The sequence below is a fragment of the Eleginops maclovinus genome, chromosome 6, assembly GCF_036324505.1.
Source record: "Eleginops maclovinus isolate JMC-PN-2008 ecotype Puerto Natales chromosome 6, JC_Emac_rtc_rv5, whole genome shotgun sequence".
Taxonomy (NCBI): domain Eukaryota; kingdom Metazoa; phylum Chordata; class Actinopteri; order Perciformes; family Eleginopidae; genus Eleginops; species Eleginops maclovinus.
The window spans coordinates 13,012,223-13,026,877 of record NC_086354.1 but is presented as its reverse complement, the minus strand read 5'-3'; the positions used below and the strand labels follow the sequence as shown (position 1 = coordinate 13,026,877).

The window sequence follows — 14,655 nt, the reverse complement described above, 5'->3', positions numbered from 1 at the left end:
CGCTGTGTGCCGTGTCTGTCTCTGCTGATAACATAAAGTTCCTACATTGGCGGGTACTTTGAATGTGATTGTGCCTTTGAATGATATTAGTGCCGAAAGAATTTATATGTTGACAGATAGAGTTAATTTACAATGTATTAGTAGTTCAAGTAATATACAAAGAGAACGCTTCAAACACAATGTTGTTCAAGCTTCAGGTTTTACATTAAAAATGCCATATATTTCATCCTACTTAAGCTCTTGGGACTCTAATACAATAATTCCTAAACTTTTGGAGGTAATAAATTAGTTAATTATCATAAACAGATGCATTGACAATGAACATAATTAGTTGCAGGCATTCTTTTCCATTAGGCTTTTCGATCCTAAATGGAACTCTGGATGCCATATTTGACACTTGTTTACAAAAGTAATGGCTTTAAATGTTTACAACTATGAGGATGAATTGCCTACAAAACGTTGTTAGTGTTATACAGTAAGTGATCGTGGCGTGAATAAGAAACTTCTCAGTCAAGTTGTTTGGGTAGTGGTTGTTCTGGTAAGTGTGTTTTGCTATGGAGAGCTGTTTCCCCCCTTCCCTGCCGCTTGTTTTCTTGGCTCTGGAGCTGAGGACAGAGAGGACTTTCTGTGTCTGTAGCCAAGTGTAATCAGCCATGCATACTGTAGGCCACTATTTGGTAAGCCGTTCCTCACACCGGCCAATGAGCTCCTAACTCATGTGTCTCTAACCGCAGAGATTCATGGTCAGATTACCAAAGCACATGCTCAAACTATTCAGGTCCGACCTGAAGAAAGGGTCCCTTCAATGAGTTTAGCAATGCTTACTTTGTTTTCATAATGATCATCTACACCAACTGTCAGTGCCTGGTTTTTCTAAGTACAACTCTAAAGCAAAATAGCTTTGCACTAAATCAGAGCTCACCGTTCTTTTGATATGACTGGAATATACTGCCATGGACTGCACATTTCCACAGTTTTATACAATATATTCCATCTTAATGATCATTGGTGAAGGAACAGGTGGCCTTTATTTCTTTATCTTGAAAAATGTATTTCTCAGAACCATAATGGAATTTTTCATGCACACAAAAGAGCAGGAGATTAACATACAGTACAGTAACGGTGACTGCACAGCCACATGAGTCACCAACTATTCACATAATAACGTTTATTATTGCGGGTGAGCCATTTGCCTGTCATTTAAAAAAGAGCTAGAAAACCCTAGAGATTGTGGGATATTTTAAGGGATTCATTTCTTAAGAAAAGCACAAAATAAGGTGTATGATAGAGGTGTCAAACTGATAAAGCGGGTTGCTTAGCTACTGATTTTGTTTCATTGCAAGTGGCTAAAAGTGTTCCCTTTGCTGCACAGATGTAAATACTTCTCAATGACTAGAATATATTGCCTATCGGTAAAAAAAATACATATGTACACATTGAGGTAGTTGTATTTCAAATAAGTATTTCTTTGTATACTACTCTATATTTCTCAAGGTGAAACGACTGACTATAAACCTTTCTGGCTCCTGAACCCTTGCAGGAAAGCAGAGTCTAGTTTCCAATGACTGTCACCAGTCAAAGTAAAGTCACATTTATTTACAAAGCACATTTCAATGTTTTATGGTTCTAATTTATGGTTATCAGTTCATTTGAATCTGTTAAACAGTAAATGCAACTTATACATTGACGAGTATTGACCCTTTTAGTCAAAAATGTGTATACAGATACACAATTAATAATATTCTGGTAGAGTGCTGTTGTCTTTTAGCAGGACAACATTTGAAAAGAAAACATTACCTTATATTCTTTACTCGTCCAAATTCTGCGATAGTAAAGTGATGTTTAACTCAAAGGTGCCAGAACATATAGTTAATATTACCAGGCCTTTCTTCTGTAACTGTATAACAGTGAGTGTAACTCATTTTCAAACTGCTTCTACGCCTTCAGAGCTGCCTAAAATCTGACACTATCTTACTGCAAAATTACACAAACCCTACTGTTCATCGTAGAATTCATAATCAGCACGGCATGGCGAAACGTGCATAATAAAATACATTTTTACTTGAGCTTCTTTTATGCAACATACAACCTGTTTATTTAGGCCTCTATGTACATTAGCATGTCATTGCATGCATGCAAACCAGCTTACTGACACATTGAGCATCCTTAGTGTGTGGAGGAAAGGAAGGGTGGACGATATAGTGCTTCCTGTGTTGTGGTAACTCTCAGGTCTATGAAATGTAGCAACAGATATGCAGTTCCTCTTTAAAATGTCAAAATAAATGGTCTGCATTGGCACAGTCCTCCTGCTGGTGCTCATGACACAAGACATGACCCCAGAACAGAAATGCCCTGAGAAGTATGTCCTTTGATCTAAACTCTTTGATAAAAAATTAAGGAGAGGGACATGTTGGGGAAAGGATGAATAGATTCACGTGTGCCTATGGTAAATGCAATGGCTTGATTTGATTTGATTTGAGCAAAGAAGCCAGCAGGATCATATGACACTAATTTACAGAAGTTGCCACAGGCTGCTCTTCTATGAGCTGTTTGGACACAAATCCAAAGACAATAATGGTCACATTCTCTAATTTCCCTCAAAATAATGCCATATTGTCACCGCTGGAACTTCTCCCCCATAAACACCTTCTCTCATATAGACTATTGGTGAGCTTTAATTATCTTAATTGTTGTAAACCACATGGACTCAGAACTATGTGACAGCTGACAACACACAAACTCAATCCGACCCCAGCAGCAAGGATGCGAAAAAATGAGGAAGTAAGTCTTTCATTATGCGCTGTATGTAGAGCTTGACTTTTGCAATAAATGAATCTGCAACTGCTGACGAAGCCTTAAAGCAAAAACAAAACTTGCTTCTTCCCAAAAATAACTCTTTAGATGGCATGCTGCTATCATGATAAGCTCACAATGACACCATTACCAGTTCTTATAGTTAGTACTCAATATGCTTTTGCTGGTTAACATATGATAGAAAGGTCAAGCAAGGACACATTCTCACATTTTACCCAACCGTCTACTTTGATGAAATGGATTTAACTTTTGCGCACTTTCTTTTAGAAGTTATATTTAAAATATACCAATCTCATGTTTATCACTTACTCCTGGCTGAGAGTTAAATAACAAGATTGATTCCACCTATGCATTTTTCGACTCATACAAAGCTTTAGCAAGCAGCAGGTTAAAAAAAACTATTGCCGAAGTCTGTGAAAAGATAATAAAAACATAAAGCTCAACTATTAGATGGATTTAACTCCTTTGTTGAATTTGTGCCTGAGAAGAAGCTAGGAGCTGTAATGATTCCCTTTATTTGTTCCAGATTTTAAAGTTCGGGAGAAGATTCAGGCTAGCCTTTTTCGCGTTTTAACAGGCACCTGTATGGATATTTATCAATCTCTTTTGGTGCAAGTTTGCAAGGGAGATGTCACCTTTCAAATATAATGGAACTGGATTTGCGCTTGACACAACACAATCCGAGGTAAATCAAGATCTACAACGTTCAAAGGAGGCAAATCTCAACGGAGGATATCTCTAACATTTGGCAACTCGCACCAAAACAATGGCATTAAAGATAGAAGGGGAATGTAAATTTGATTTGATCTTTGATCCTACCAAAAACAGCAGTACCCTTTTGGTCAGCAATATTATGTTAAACTCAATCACTAAACATCTTTCAGTGTATTCCAAAGTTCAGTACAGTGTCAAATTGGTAGATAATAGAAACTTAACAGTGGTAAAAGTTACATTTTAAGTAAGTTAAGTTAAGCATTGTAATTACAATTAAGTATTTGAGGATTTTAACAAAATGGCATTTTTATTTGCTTTAAATGATGGCTGCATTTTTCAGATGTCAGAGTAGCTTTATTAATAGAAACAGTTTATAAAGCAATCATTTACTCAATGAATATGCATTTTTCCTAGCTTATAATCTTTCAATATGCGCACTTACAATAGGGATTTCTTTTAACCTATATTTATTGTTTGATTAAAGTTTGCCCACCACCAAATCAGCTAAGAGAGAAAACTGACAGAGTGGCTGGTGAAACGCGTCAAGCTGCTAAAGATCCAGATATTTTATCTAGACATTTTTGGACATCATTCCAGACTACAGAGGGAATAGCAAATGCCCAATGAAGGTGCTGTGGTTGTTTCCATTATCATAAATCCAGGTGGTCGACCGGAGTCTTATGTACACATGGTCTCCCACTTCAAGCTGTAGAGTCATGCCGTTGGTTGCTGTCTCAGCGCGGTTTCCAGCTGCATGGTTGTACACAGTAACCATTTGCTCTCCATTCTTCATCAGTCGCAGTCCCATTGGTTTAGATGAGGAATTATGACCAGAGAAGCTGAAGTAATACACTCCTTTGACTGGAGCAGTGAAAATACCTGGGGATGATAAAGAGATAAAGAGATCTGTTGTGCTTTGAGCCTTTACAAACATCTTCTTGCTCAGTTTACCTGTTGCAGGGTTGTATGCTCCGGTGTTTGTGTAGACGTTCTTGTAGGTCAGTGTGATCTCAGCGTTAAAAGGGCCAACATGTCCAACGTTCCCTAAAGATGCTCCAAAGGCCACCCGGTTTCCTAAATTGGTTACATGGAAACAAAAAGTTATAATAATGTGTTTTTGTTTGAAAAGAAACAAAACCTATACCAACCTGAAAACAATTAATGTGGTACATACATCAAGTGTTTCTGGCTCTCTATGGTGTGAGGGAAGAGTGAATTAAAGATCTCACATATCCAGGGACTGAAATAGACTAAATGCTCTGCCTCTCACATTGTACACTGTGTGGGAGGACACAGCAGACACACAGAGGTGCTCTCAGCTCCCTCACATTCATCCACTGTATTATCTCCATTTCCAGCATATACTGGTATGCAGAGGCCAATGAGATCAATGTGTGTGCATCCAGTTTGTGATTGTTTCTAAAAGGCTAGATGTTTATATTCTAGGTGAGAAAAAATGATAATCTACAGATCTAACTAAATAAGACTTTGCGCTGATCAGGCTTTAATGCTGATGTCAAACTGAAATGTTTCCTTGGATACGAATGCTGTATCCTCTCTGTCCTCAAGAAGGCAGGCAAGTACAACTGAGGGAAAGAAAAGCTGTACAGTCCGGTCAATACGCTTCCGTTCAAGCAGCATGTAATACATAATTTCAGGTCTCTTTAAACTGCAGATGTAAAGTGCTTACATCCACAATGAACTTACTTTCTCATAAAGGAAGTCCTGGTTAGACATGATTATATAATTGAGTCATAAAACAATAAATCATGAATAGTTAATTGTGTAAAATCAATATGTTTTTAGATTTTGGATTTTAGACATTGGTGGGTTGATTATATATTGAATGCGTCTGATGTCATTTACACTGGTAGAAAACCACATTTACTCAGTACAATTTGGAGGTAGTTCTCATTTTATGCAACTTTATTCTTTTCCTTTTTTCCTTTACCTGGTTATTTGAAGACTTAGTTACCTTGCAGATAATTGATACAAAATATAAATCACCTATCAATTGATGTGTTATAATACATTAAGCTTCCTAGCAGTATTTGGAGAAATCAAAATGAGCTCTACCTTAATCAGCTATAACATTAAATTGAAACGATAACTTTTTGTTAATCTTTGTATTTAGAAAGCTGATACTTCTATACTTTTACTTCAGTCACATCGTGAATGACCCAAAACATTTTTCCATGGGTAAAGTCGCATGACAAGCCATATATAAAGCATTATATAAATATATAGATACAATATTATGAACTCTTATCTTAATGCTAATTCATTTATACTCTGACATATTTGAGTGTGAATGCAGGACTTTTACTTTTACACTTTAGTTTTAGATTTGGTCTTGTAAAATTCTAGTGCGGATGTCTGAGAAGAGAATCATTTTTTCTCATACATTTCTTGGAAAAGAGACATCGTTGTTTATGAGACCACCTGATACATATAATACAACAAAGCAAGGTGTTCTGCAGCGCTAGGGAAATGCATTCTACGTAATAACAACTGTGTTAAGCAATCATGAATCGTTGAGAAATTAGTTCTTACTGGTCATCTGCTTGTGATCCTTCAACTCTTTTTCAGCCTTTGTCAGTCTGGCCTCCATCTCTTTTATTTTTGCATCAGTGCAGATCAAAAGATGAGGATCGCTGAGTGCCTGGGACACATGCAGGCAGAGGAGGCATAGAGCCAATGCAGCAACCAAAGTCTTCATACTTTATGTTACGACTGAGAAAACGAGATTGAACTCAAATGCACGACTCACTCCGGTTTTAACAAAAAGAGGTTTATTCAAACAAAAAGATCCACTATGATGGACAAAAAACAACATAAACACAAAATCACTCTGAAAAAGGAAAACACTGGGAGCATAAAAAAACATAAACAACTAAAACACTACGTGGCTCGAAGCTCTGAGGCGTATTCGTGGGTTAATGACTCCAGTAGAAATTTAACATGAACAAACACGAACTGGCACAGGACAAAGGGCGACGAGGACATTACATACATAAGGTAATGGGGAACAGGTGGAAACAATCAGGGGCGGGGTGGACAATCACAGGAGAGGGAGGCACACAAGGAAGGGAGGTCAGAGATTCTGAAACGAGAGGGAAGGTTACTATTCAAAATAAAGGGAAAAGTCACAAGACAAAGACAAAAACACCTAAATAAACTTAACATAATTTGCGAGATATGACACTTTAATCTTAGTAGTCCTGTACTTAATCAACAATGCTTTATATACCATCCCGAAGAGGAAATGTTTTTGCTCACATACCTGGCTGCATTCACTTTTTCATTTCAACATTTATTTATTTCACTAAGGAAACAAAACAAGATGGACTAGACTTGCAACTGCATTCTATCTTCAACTGGAATTGGGTGTAGCCCACAATCAACACATGGTTCAACGAAATGCTTCGAACAAAAACAAGTTGGCATAAATATCCCTCTTGCTTTGTTTGGCTTTCATCAAAGACAAGCAGGTGTTCTGGCTGGAGCGGTTTGTTTTTTTGTTTCCCCAAACTACGCGCCCCCCCATGGATGGATGCGCCCTCAGCTTTCGCCTATACTGCCTTTGCCCAGGGCTGGCCCTGGATGGATGTGTGGCTAAATTGGATTAATGAATATTAATAAGTTATTCCAAGTCCACTTACGTATCTTTGGCTAAAGGTGTCTTTGGTTATTGTTTTATTTCTCTTGCTCAAATAATTTATTACATTTCTCGACAAGAGACAACTCCTCCAATGAGCCACGTGTAACAGCAGGTTCTTTCTAACAGTGAGTAGAGGCAGAAGTAGTTAAGTGTACTGCATCTAAAGCTAAATTATTAACATTATTAATTTGAAATGTTCACATTTTAGGTTACGGTTTTAGAATGACTTGTTGTTTTTACAAAGTGTTGAAACTACAGCTTGCTGTTGCGCAACGTATTGTTATTTCACCTGAACCGGGACAAACTTGTCCAAGTCTGGGGCTCTCAGAGCTAACGCCCTCTCCTGCTTTGTATTCAAACCACTGCATCTCAGCCAAGGAGATTACTGCAGATTACTTCTGATTGTGATAGATAAACCTCCCCAGTGTGATTTGTGTTCTTTGTGTATGTAGTACACAAAGAAGGGAATGCATTTGAATTTACAAAAACACTAAAGGTAATGTAACAATCAAAGACCTGGCCAAAAGTGTCTGTTTTTGTTTTTTACAACAATAGATTGGTATTTACAATCTTGTATAGCATCAAATATAAAAGCATAGTACCATGGTTGGGGGAAATGGGTGTAGTTAAGTGTAGTAAAAATTGTCAAAAGGTTTCTCAACAAAAAGCGAGCTTTAATTCAAAATCAGCAGATGACAGTGAAAAAACAAGAATGAACTTAACCTTAATAAACCTGGGAGCATGAGGACAAGATAGCATGACAACAGGAACAAACTGTTGGGGAAAACGACAACGAACTGACAAAGAACACAAGGGAAAGCAAGACTAAATACAAAGGGACTAATCAAAAGTCAAGACACAGCTGGGGAGGGGAGGCAGAAACATGAGGGCAACAGGTGACAACAATGAGACAATCAGACAGGAGGAAAGAGAGGCTTTATTAATGAAATAAAACCTTTTTCAAAGGCAAATATCATTTTAATTCATATCCAGTGTTCTATGTACACATACATTGGATTCCTCTCAACCTGATTCATGGATGAAATATTTACATCGATTCAAATTTTCGTGAGCTGCTGTCATCAGCATTTACAACAATAAATTAATCCACTCTACGCTATCTGACCAATCAGCTGGCAGATAAACCTACAGCTAGGGAACACAGTCGATAGCATTTAGCAGCTAAAGAGCCAGAGGTTTTCTCTGTAATTGTTAAACACCATACAAGATTATATAACCACCACTACAGAGGGAATAGCAAATGGCCAATGAAGGTGCTGTGGTTGTTTCCATTGTCATAAATCCAGGTGGTCGCCCGGAGTCTTATGTACACATGGTGTCTCACTTCAAGCTGTAGAGTCATGCCGTTGGTTGCTGTCTCAGCGCGGTTTCAAGCTGCATGGTTGTACACAGTAACCATTTGCTCTCCATTCTCCATCAGTCGCAGCGCCATTGGTTTAGATGATGAATTATGACCAGAGAAGCTGAAGTAATACACTCCTTTGACTGGAGCAGTGAAAATACCTGGGGATGATAAAGAGATAAGAGATCTGTTGGGCTTTGAGCCTTTACAAATATCTCCGGTTCTCCGGTGTTTGTGTAGACGTTCTTGTAGGTCAGTGGGATCTCAGCAGTGAAAGGGCCAACTTGTCCAACGTTCCGTAAAGATGCTCCAAAGGCCACCCCGTTTCCTAAATAGGAAAAAACATAACTTTCAAAATCTGAAAACAATAAAAGCAGGAAGACAAATGTAAAGCTTTGTTACTTTATATTCTTACCTTGGACGTCTGCCCTCAGATCCTCTAGTTGCTTTTCAGTGTTTATCAGTTTGGATTCCAGCTCTCTTAAGATGACAAAAAGTTGGCAGTAATTTTTCTCACTCCCTATTATGTCACCTGCAGAGCGATGAGCTGGCTCAATTTTGGAGATCTCTGTATCATTGCTCTCTCCTGCTCTGTGATCCAGGTGCTGCACTTCAGCTGCACTAAAGTAGAACAGGGATAAAATAATCACAGCCACGGAGGTCTTCATCTTTCATTCACCACGGCTTGTCTTGGCGAGCTCTCCTGTTCTTTATATACCACACAAAGAAGGAAATGCCGTTGAATTTACCAGGCCTATTTCCTCTCATCTTATGAATCATAACAAATAAACTGCAATCTAGAATATGATAAGAGAGTACCTGGCCAAAAGTGTCTTTGGTTATAACCATATTTACCTTTGTCAAAAGAATCATTGTTTTGTTTTTACCTTCTTCTTTATGCCTTAGTTAAAGAAGAAGCTGGCTAGAAATTGTCAGCAATAATCAGGAAGACTGCATCCTCAATTAGATGTATTGCCTTTGCAACAAAAGCCTCATTTAAATTCACTGAACGAAAATAGAAATGCAACCCTTTTGTTTTCTCATGAACTGAAATCACACAGAATGCCTATTTCTTTCAAATATTGTTCACAAATTTGTTTAAATCTGTGTTAGTGAGCACTTCTCCTTTGCAGAGATAATCCATCTACCTCAAAGGTGTGGCATATCAAGATGCTGATTAGACAGCATGATTATTGCACAGGCTGGTCACAATAAACGGCCACTCTTAAATGTGCACTTTCATCACACAGCACAATGCCACAGGTTTCGCAAGTTTAGAGGGAGCGTGCAATTGGCATGCTGACGTCAAGAATATCTACCAGAGCTGTTGCCCGTGAATTGAATGTTCATTTCTCTACCATAAGCCATCTCCAAAGGCGTTTCTGAAGCATTTGGCAGTACATCCAACAGGCCTGACAACCGCAGACCACACCAGGACCTTCACATCCGGCATCTTCACCTGCAAGATCATCTAAGACCAGCCACAACCAAACTCATTTCTGCACAACCTGTCAAAAACCGTCTCAGGTAAGCTCAACTGCATGCTTGTTGTCCTCAACTGGGTCTTGACCTGATTGCAGTTTGTCTTGCACGGGTGTATCCAGGTTTTCACTGTTCAGGGCAGATGGCAGACAGCATGTCTGGCATCATGTGGGAGAATTGTGAATAGAGTGGTCCATGGTGGCGGTGGGGTTATGGTATGGGCAGGCATGTGTTATTGACAGCGAACGCAGGTGCCTTTTATTGATGGCATATCGAATGCACAGAGATACCTTGACGAGATCCTGAGGCCCGTTGTTGTACAATTCATCCACCACCATCACCTCATGTTGCAGCATGATAATGCACAGCCCCATGTTGCAAGGATCTGTACACACTTCCTCGAAGCTGAAAACATCCCAGTTCTTGCATGGCCTGCATACTCACCGGACATGTCACCCATTGAGCATTTTTGGGATGCTCTGGATCGGTGTTTATGACAGCGTGTTCCAGTTCCTGCCAACATCCAGCAACTTTGCGCAGCCATTGAAGAGGAGTGGACCAACATTCCACATGACAACAACCTGATCAACTCTATGGCAAAGGAGATGTGTTGAAAATGGTGGTAACACCAAATACTGACTGGTTGTCTTTCAGCTCAACTAATCTCTAGAAATGTACTTAACACATGAGAGTATTTTTTAAAATGTCAATAAGTTAATAATTGTGAATATTATTTTTCAATGTCTTCTAGCGGCCTTGATCAGTACCCTTGAATTTATCTGAAAGCCAAACCCTGTTCTTTGAACCTAAGCAATTATAACATATATCTGTATAACTTTAATGGTGGCACTTTATGGTAGCCCTAAGACAATAGAGAACAGAAAAAATAATATAAAAGACAATCAAAGAGGGCACTATTAAGATTAGACAGCACATTACAAAGGGACACATCTCAGAATCAGAATCCCTTTATCCACTTAGGGGAAATTTTCAAATCTGCTACAAATAAACAGAACTTGACTGATGCTTATCTTTGAGGGAAAGCTAAGGCATTTGCACGTGATTGAGCACAGTGCCTTCCACTTTGATGGGTGGATTTTCCTAACAGCGCTGCCTCACTGCCTGCAGGACTCTAGATGAGTCACTATGGTGTTGGAGGGAAGCAGTGAAGAAAAGTCCTCACATATCCAGGGACTGAAATAGACTAAATGCCTCTCACACTGTACACTGTGTGGGAGGACACAGCAGACACACAGAGGTGCTTTCGGCCCCCCCACATTCATCCACTGTATTATCTCCATGTCCATAATAAATTCATAATGTGTGCATTCACCTACATTTTTTCCAATTGTTTCGAACAGGCTATATCTTCTGGGGGAAAAATGTAAATAATAATATATAGCTTAATACGACTTTGTGGTGCTCAGGATTTTCATGCTGATGTTTCCTTACAACAGATGCTGGATCCTCTCTGTCCTTAAGAGGGCAGGCAAGTACAACTGAGGAAAAGAAAGTCTTACAGTCCTATCAATATGCTACCATTTTAAGGAGCATTTAATAAATAATTGTTGGATCTTTTCAAAGCTTTCAAGGCCTAAACTTACATTCTTGTTTGTGCTAACTATGAAAGGTATATTTCCTTGCCCATCCCTAACAGATCAACATGGATAGGACATGTTTTGAAGATCTTTCTTTTCTGTTTTTCTACTACGCCAAACAGACTACACAATAAAACAGATTTTACTGGAAAACAAGCATTGACCAGTAACAATGTCAATCTTCAAAGGAAAGTGAAGCCATTTGTACGTGATTACAAAAATTGCTTTCAGTTTGAGTATCGTTTATTTTTTGTAGCCTTATTGCCCTCTCTCAGGGAACATAACTAGGGACTGAAATAAACTAAATGCTCTGCCTCTCACTGAGTGGGAGGACACTGCAGACACACACAGGTGCTCTCATCTCCTCCGCGTTCAACCACCATCTTATCTCCATTTCTAGCATACATGCACATTGGCCTGTGAATTGGCCTGTGTGAGTGACTAGGCATTCATCCACTTCTATATTTGTAATTGCTTCTGCACTGATTTGTGTTACTTTTCTGAATAACAAAAGTACAAAATGTACAAATGTAACCCACTAAGACTATTCTGTTTTTTTACGGTGTGAGAATGTACAACTTCTTATGGGGCTGCTGTATCATCTCTGTTCACAAGAGGGCAGACAGATACAAGTGATGAGAAGAGTCTACATTTTGGGATCACTACAACTGAACTCTACTTCTCCCTCACACTTAAATAAGGCAGATAAATGAAGCTAAATAAGGGTTGATGTTATCCTTCAAAAAGGTCAGAGCTAAAACATATATTTTCAGCGATTTGCTTAAATGTAGTGCATAATTAGCACAAATAAAGTAGGGTCATACAATTCGTCTACTGATCAACTATTGTCAGTTACTTGGCAATTATATATAATTGTGCTACAATGAGCTAACGTTAGCCTCAGAAAGCTACTGGTCACCAGCCAAAATAAGCTTGCAGGAGCAAAACCCTGTGAGTGTGTTGAACTGGGGGGGCTTTTTATTGCTGTTATATTGCACTAACTAAGTACATGATTGTACAATTCCCTCTTTCAAAGCTTACATACATTTTAATGCCCTTAGTACATTAAGTCTGGGGTCATGAGAGGTGGAAGAAGTACTCAGATCTTGTACTTAAGTAAAAGTAGAAATACCAAAGTGTAGAAATACTCTTTTAGAAGTAAAAACTCTGTATTCAAAATGTTACTCATGTAAAAGCACCAAAAGTAAAAGTACTCATTATGCAGATTGTCCCAATTCAGAATAATAGATACTGTATGTTTTGATTATAATTATTGATGCATTAATGCATCCAGGTGTATCTTGAATCTTAATTAAGTGGTGATCATATTTTGTATCATTATTCCATATCAGCAAAGTCACCAAAGGTACTACATTTATGTAGTGGAGTAGAAGTACAAAGTAGCATAAAATAGAAATACTCAAGTAAAGTAGAAGTACCACAAAATTGTACTAAGGTAAAGTACTTGAGTATTTGTACTTGTTTAATCTACACGTACACGTACATGTACAGCTACCAACAAAATCGTCATTGTTGTGGTCATCCCCTCAGTGCATGCTTACCTGGCTTAATTTGTTGGTGCCGTACACATCAGGTTTCCTTTTCCTCCAGTAAATGATCCCATTGTTGCTGCATTTCTGTTGTGACATCATGTACCTATTAATTGCTGGACTAGACTTTGCTATCAGCTGCAACTGGAATCGGCTGTAGGCCACATACACCAGATAAATCAAGAAAATATTTCACAAGTGCACGTTGACAGAATACCCCTCTTGCTTTGTTTGGCTTACCTCACATTCAAGCAGGTTTCCCTGATGAAAGATTTTAATCCCCATGGGGAAACTCAGTAGTTTATTTCCTGGACAGAAACAAAAGCTTTTTATTATAAAGTTCACGTCACACTTATGGCACGCAGTTGACTCTGGCCTTCTTTCTTTTGTCTCCTCTGTTGTTGTTTGTGTGTTGAATGTTAGCATCTTTTTTTCTTTTTCTGTCTATGCAAGTGTGCAATTTATTTAAGGTGAAGTTTTAATCTGTTGGTTCAGGTAATTAAAACTTGCAAAATCATACTGATATCCTGTGGTTCTGCATGACTAGCATTGCATTGTACTAACATGGAGATGTTTTTAGGTCACATTCTCTCCACAGGATGACAAAATATATTGAAAAGGATATGCTAACTGAAGAAATTGCACCATCAGCCTGGGGGAGACAAGGTTGATCCAAACATGTATCGCAAGGCGAGGCGAGGCGAGGCGAGGCGAGGCGAGGCGAGGCGAGGCGAGGCGAGGCGAGGCGAGGCAGCAGGCAAGGCAAGGCAAGGCAAGTTTATTTAGCACCTTTCAACACAAGGCAATTCAAAGTACTGTACAAAAATGAAAAACATTAAGAGCATTTAGAAATAGTGCAGTGAGATCCCCATCCAGCAGAGGCAGGGGGCAGGAGCCAGGGCTCACCCCTCAAGCTGCCTTCCAGGAATCTACGACACCAGCAGACCTCTAGAGCAGCAGGAGAAGCTTTGTGTACACAGCCATTATTTTCAGGCAACTGCACAACCTAGAGCCAGCATGGTGTACAGATAGGATGTTTTGTAAAACATTTCGAATAAATTCAGTGTATATACATTAAGGCCATGCTACATTGTCTGATATGGGGGCCGTAAGACATTTACAGCATGCACTTATACTTACTGTATATTACATTCCATATATTTTGCCTCATGTTCATTTCTGTCAAATGAACCGCAACTCTTTTGGATCTTGATGTGATTTGAGTTCAAGCACAATCCGCAGTCAATTTCCTATAATTGGTGTAATTTATAAACCACTGGAATTAAAGATTTAAGTTTAGCTCTGCTCAGCAGGGTCCCTGTCCTCTTTATTACCTAATGTTTTATCACCTCCTGATATGGAAGAGTCCTCCTCTGCACAGCGAGACCCAGCACTAATTCCCGTCCACAATTAGACTTGACGTTGAAGGCGCATGAGGCCACCATCAGACAAGATCAGACATGCTGTTATATT

At 38.9% G+C, this 14,655-nt stretch overlaps 1 protein-coding gene across 1 annotated transcript; it reads right to left on the bottom strand.

The window, feature by feature from the left end:
• Positions 1-3,877: 3,877 nt before the first annotated feature.
• On the bottom strand, positions 3,878-6,505 carry LOC134866433 (complement C1q-like protein 4). Its single transcript, XM_063886615.1, has 3 exons — positions 6,082-6,505; positions 4,480-4,602; positions 3,878-4,407 (listed from the first exon to the last, which is right to left on the bottom strand). The coding sequence occupies exons 1-3, from the start codon at positions 6,245-6,247 to the stop codon at positions 4,127-4,129; spliced, it is 570 nt and encodes a 189-aa protein (XP_063742685.1). The 5' UTR covers positions 6,248-6,505; the 3' UTR covers positions 3,878-4,126.
• Between the last annotated feature and the right edge of the window lie 8,150 nt (positions 6,506-14,655).

Excerpts from the sequence above, each read along its gene's own strand:
- LOC134866433 (XM_063886615.1), bottom strand. The coding sequence starts at position 6,247 with ATGAAGACTTTGGTTGCTGCATTGGCTCTATGCCTCCTCTGCCTGCAT. Across the intron at positions 4,603-6,081 it reads GGATCACAAGCAGATGACCA|GAAACCGGGTGGCCTTTGGA; the intron begins GTAAGAACTAAT and ends TAACCAATTTAG. Across the intron at positions 4,408-4,479 it reads AGCATACAACCCTGCAACAG|GTATTTTCACTGCTCCAGTC; the intron begins GTAAACTGAGCA and ends TATCATCCCCAG.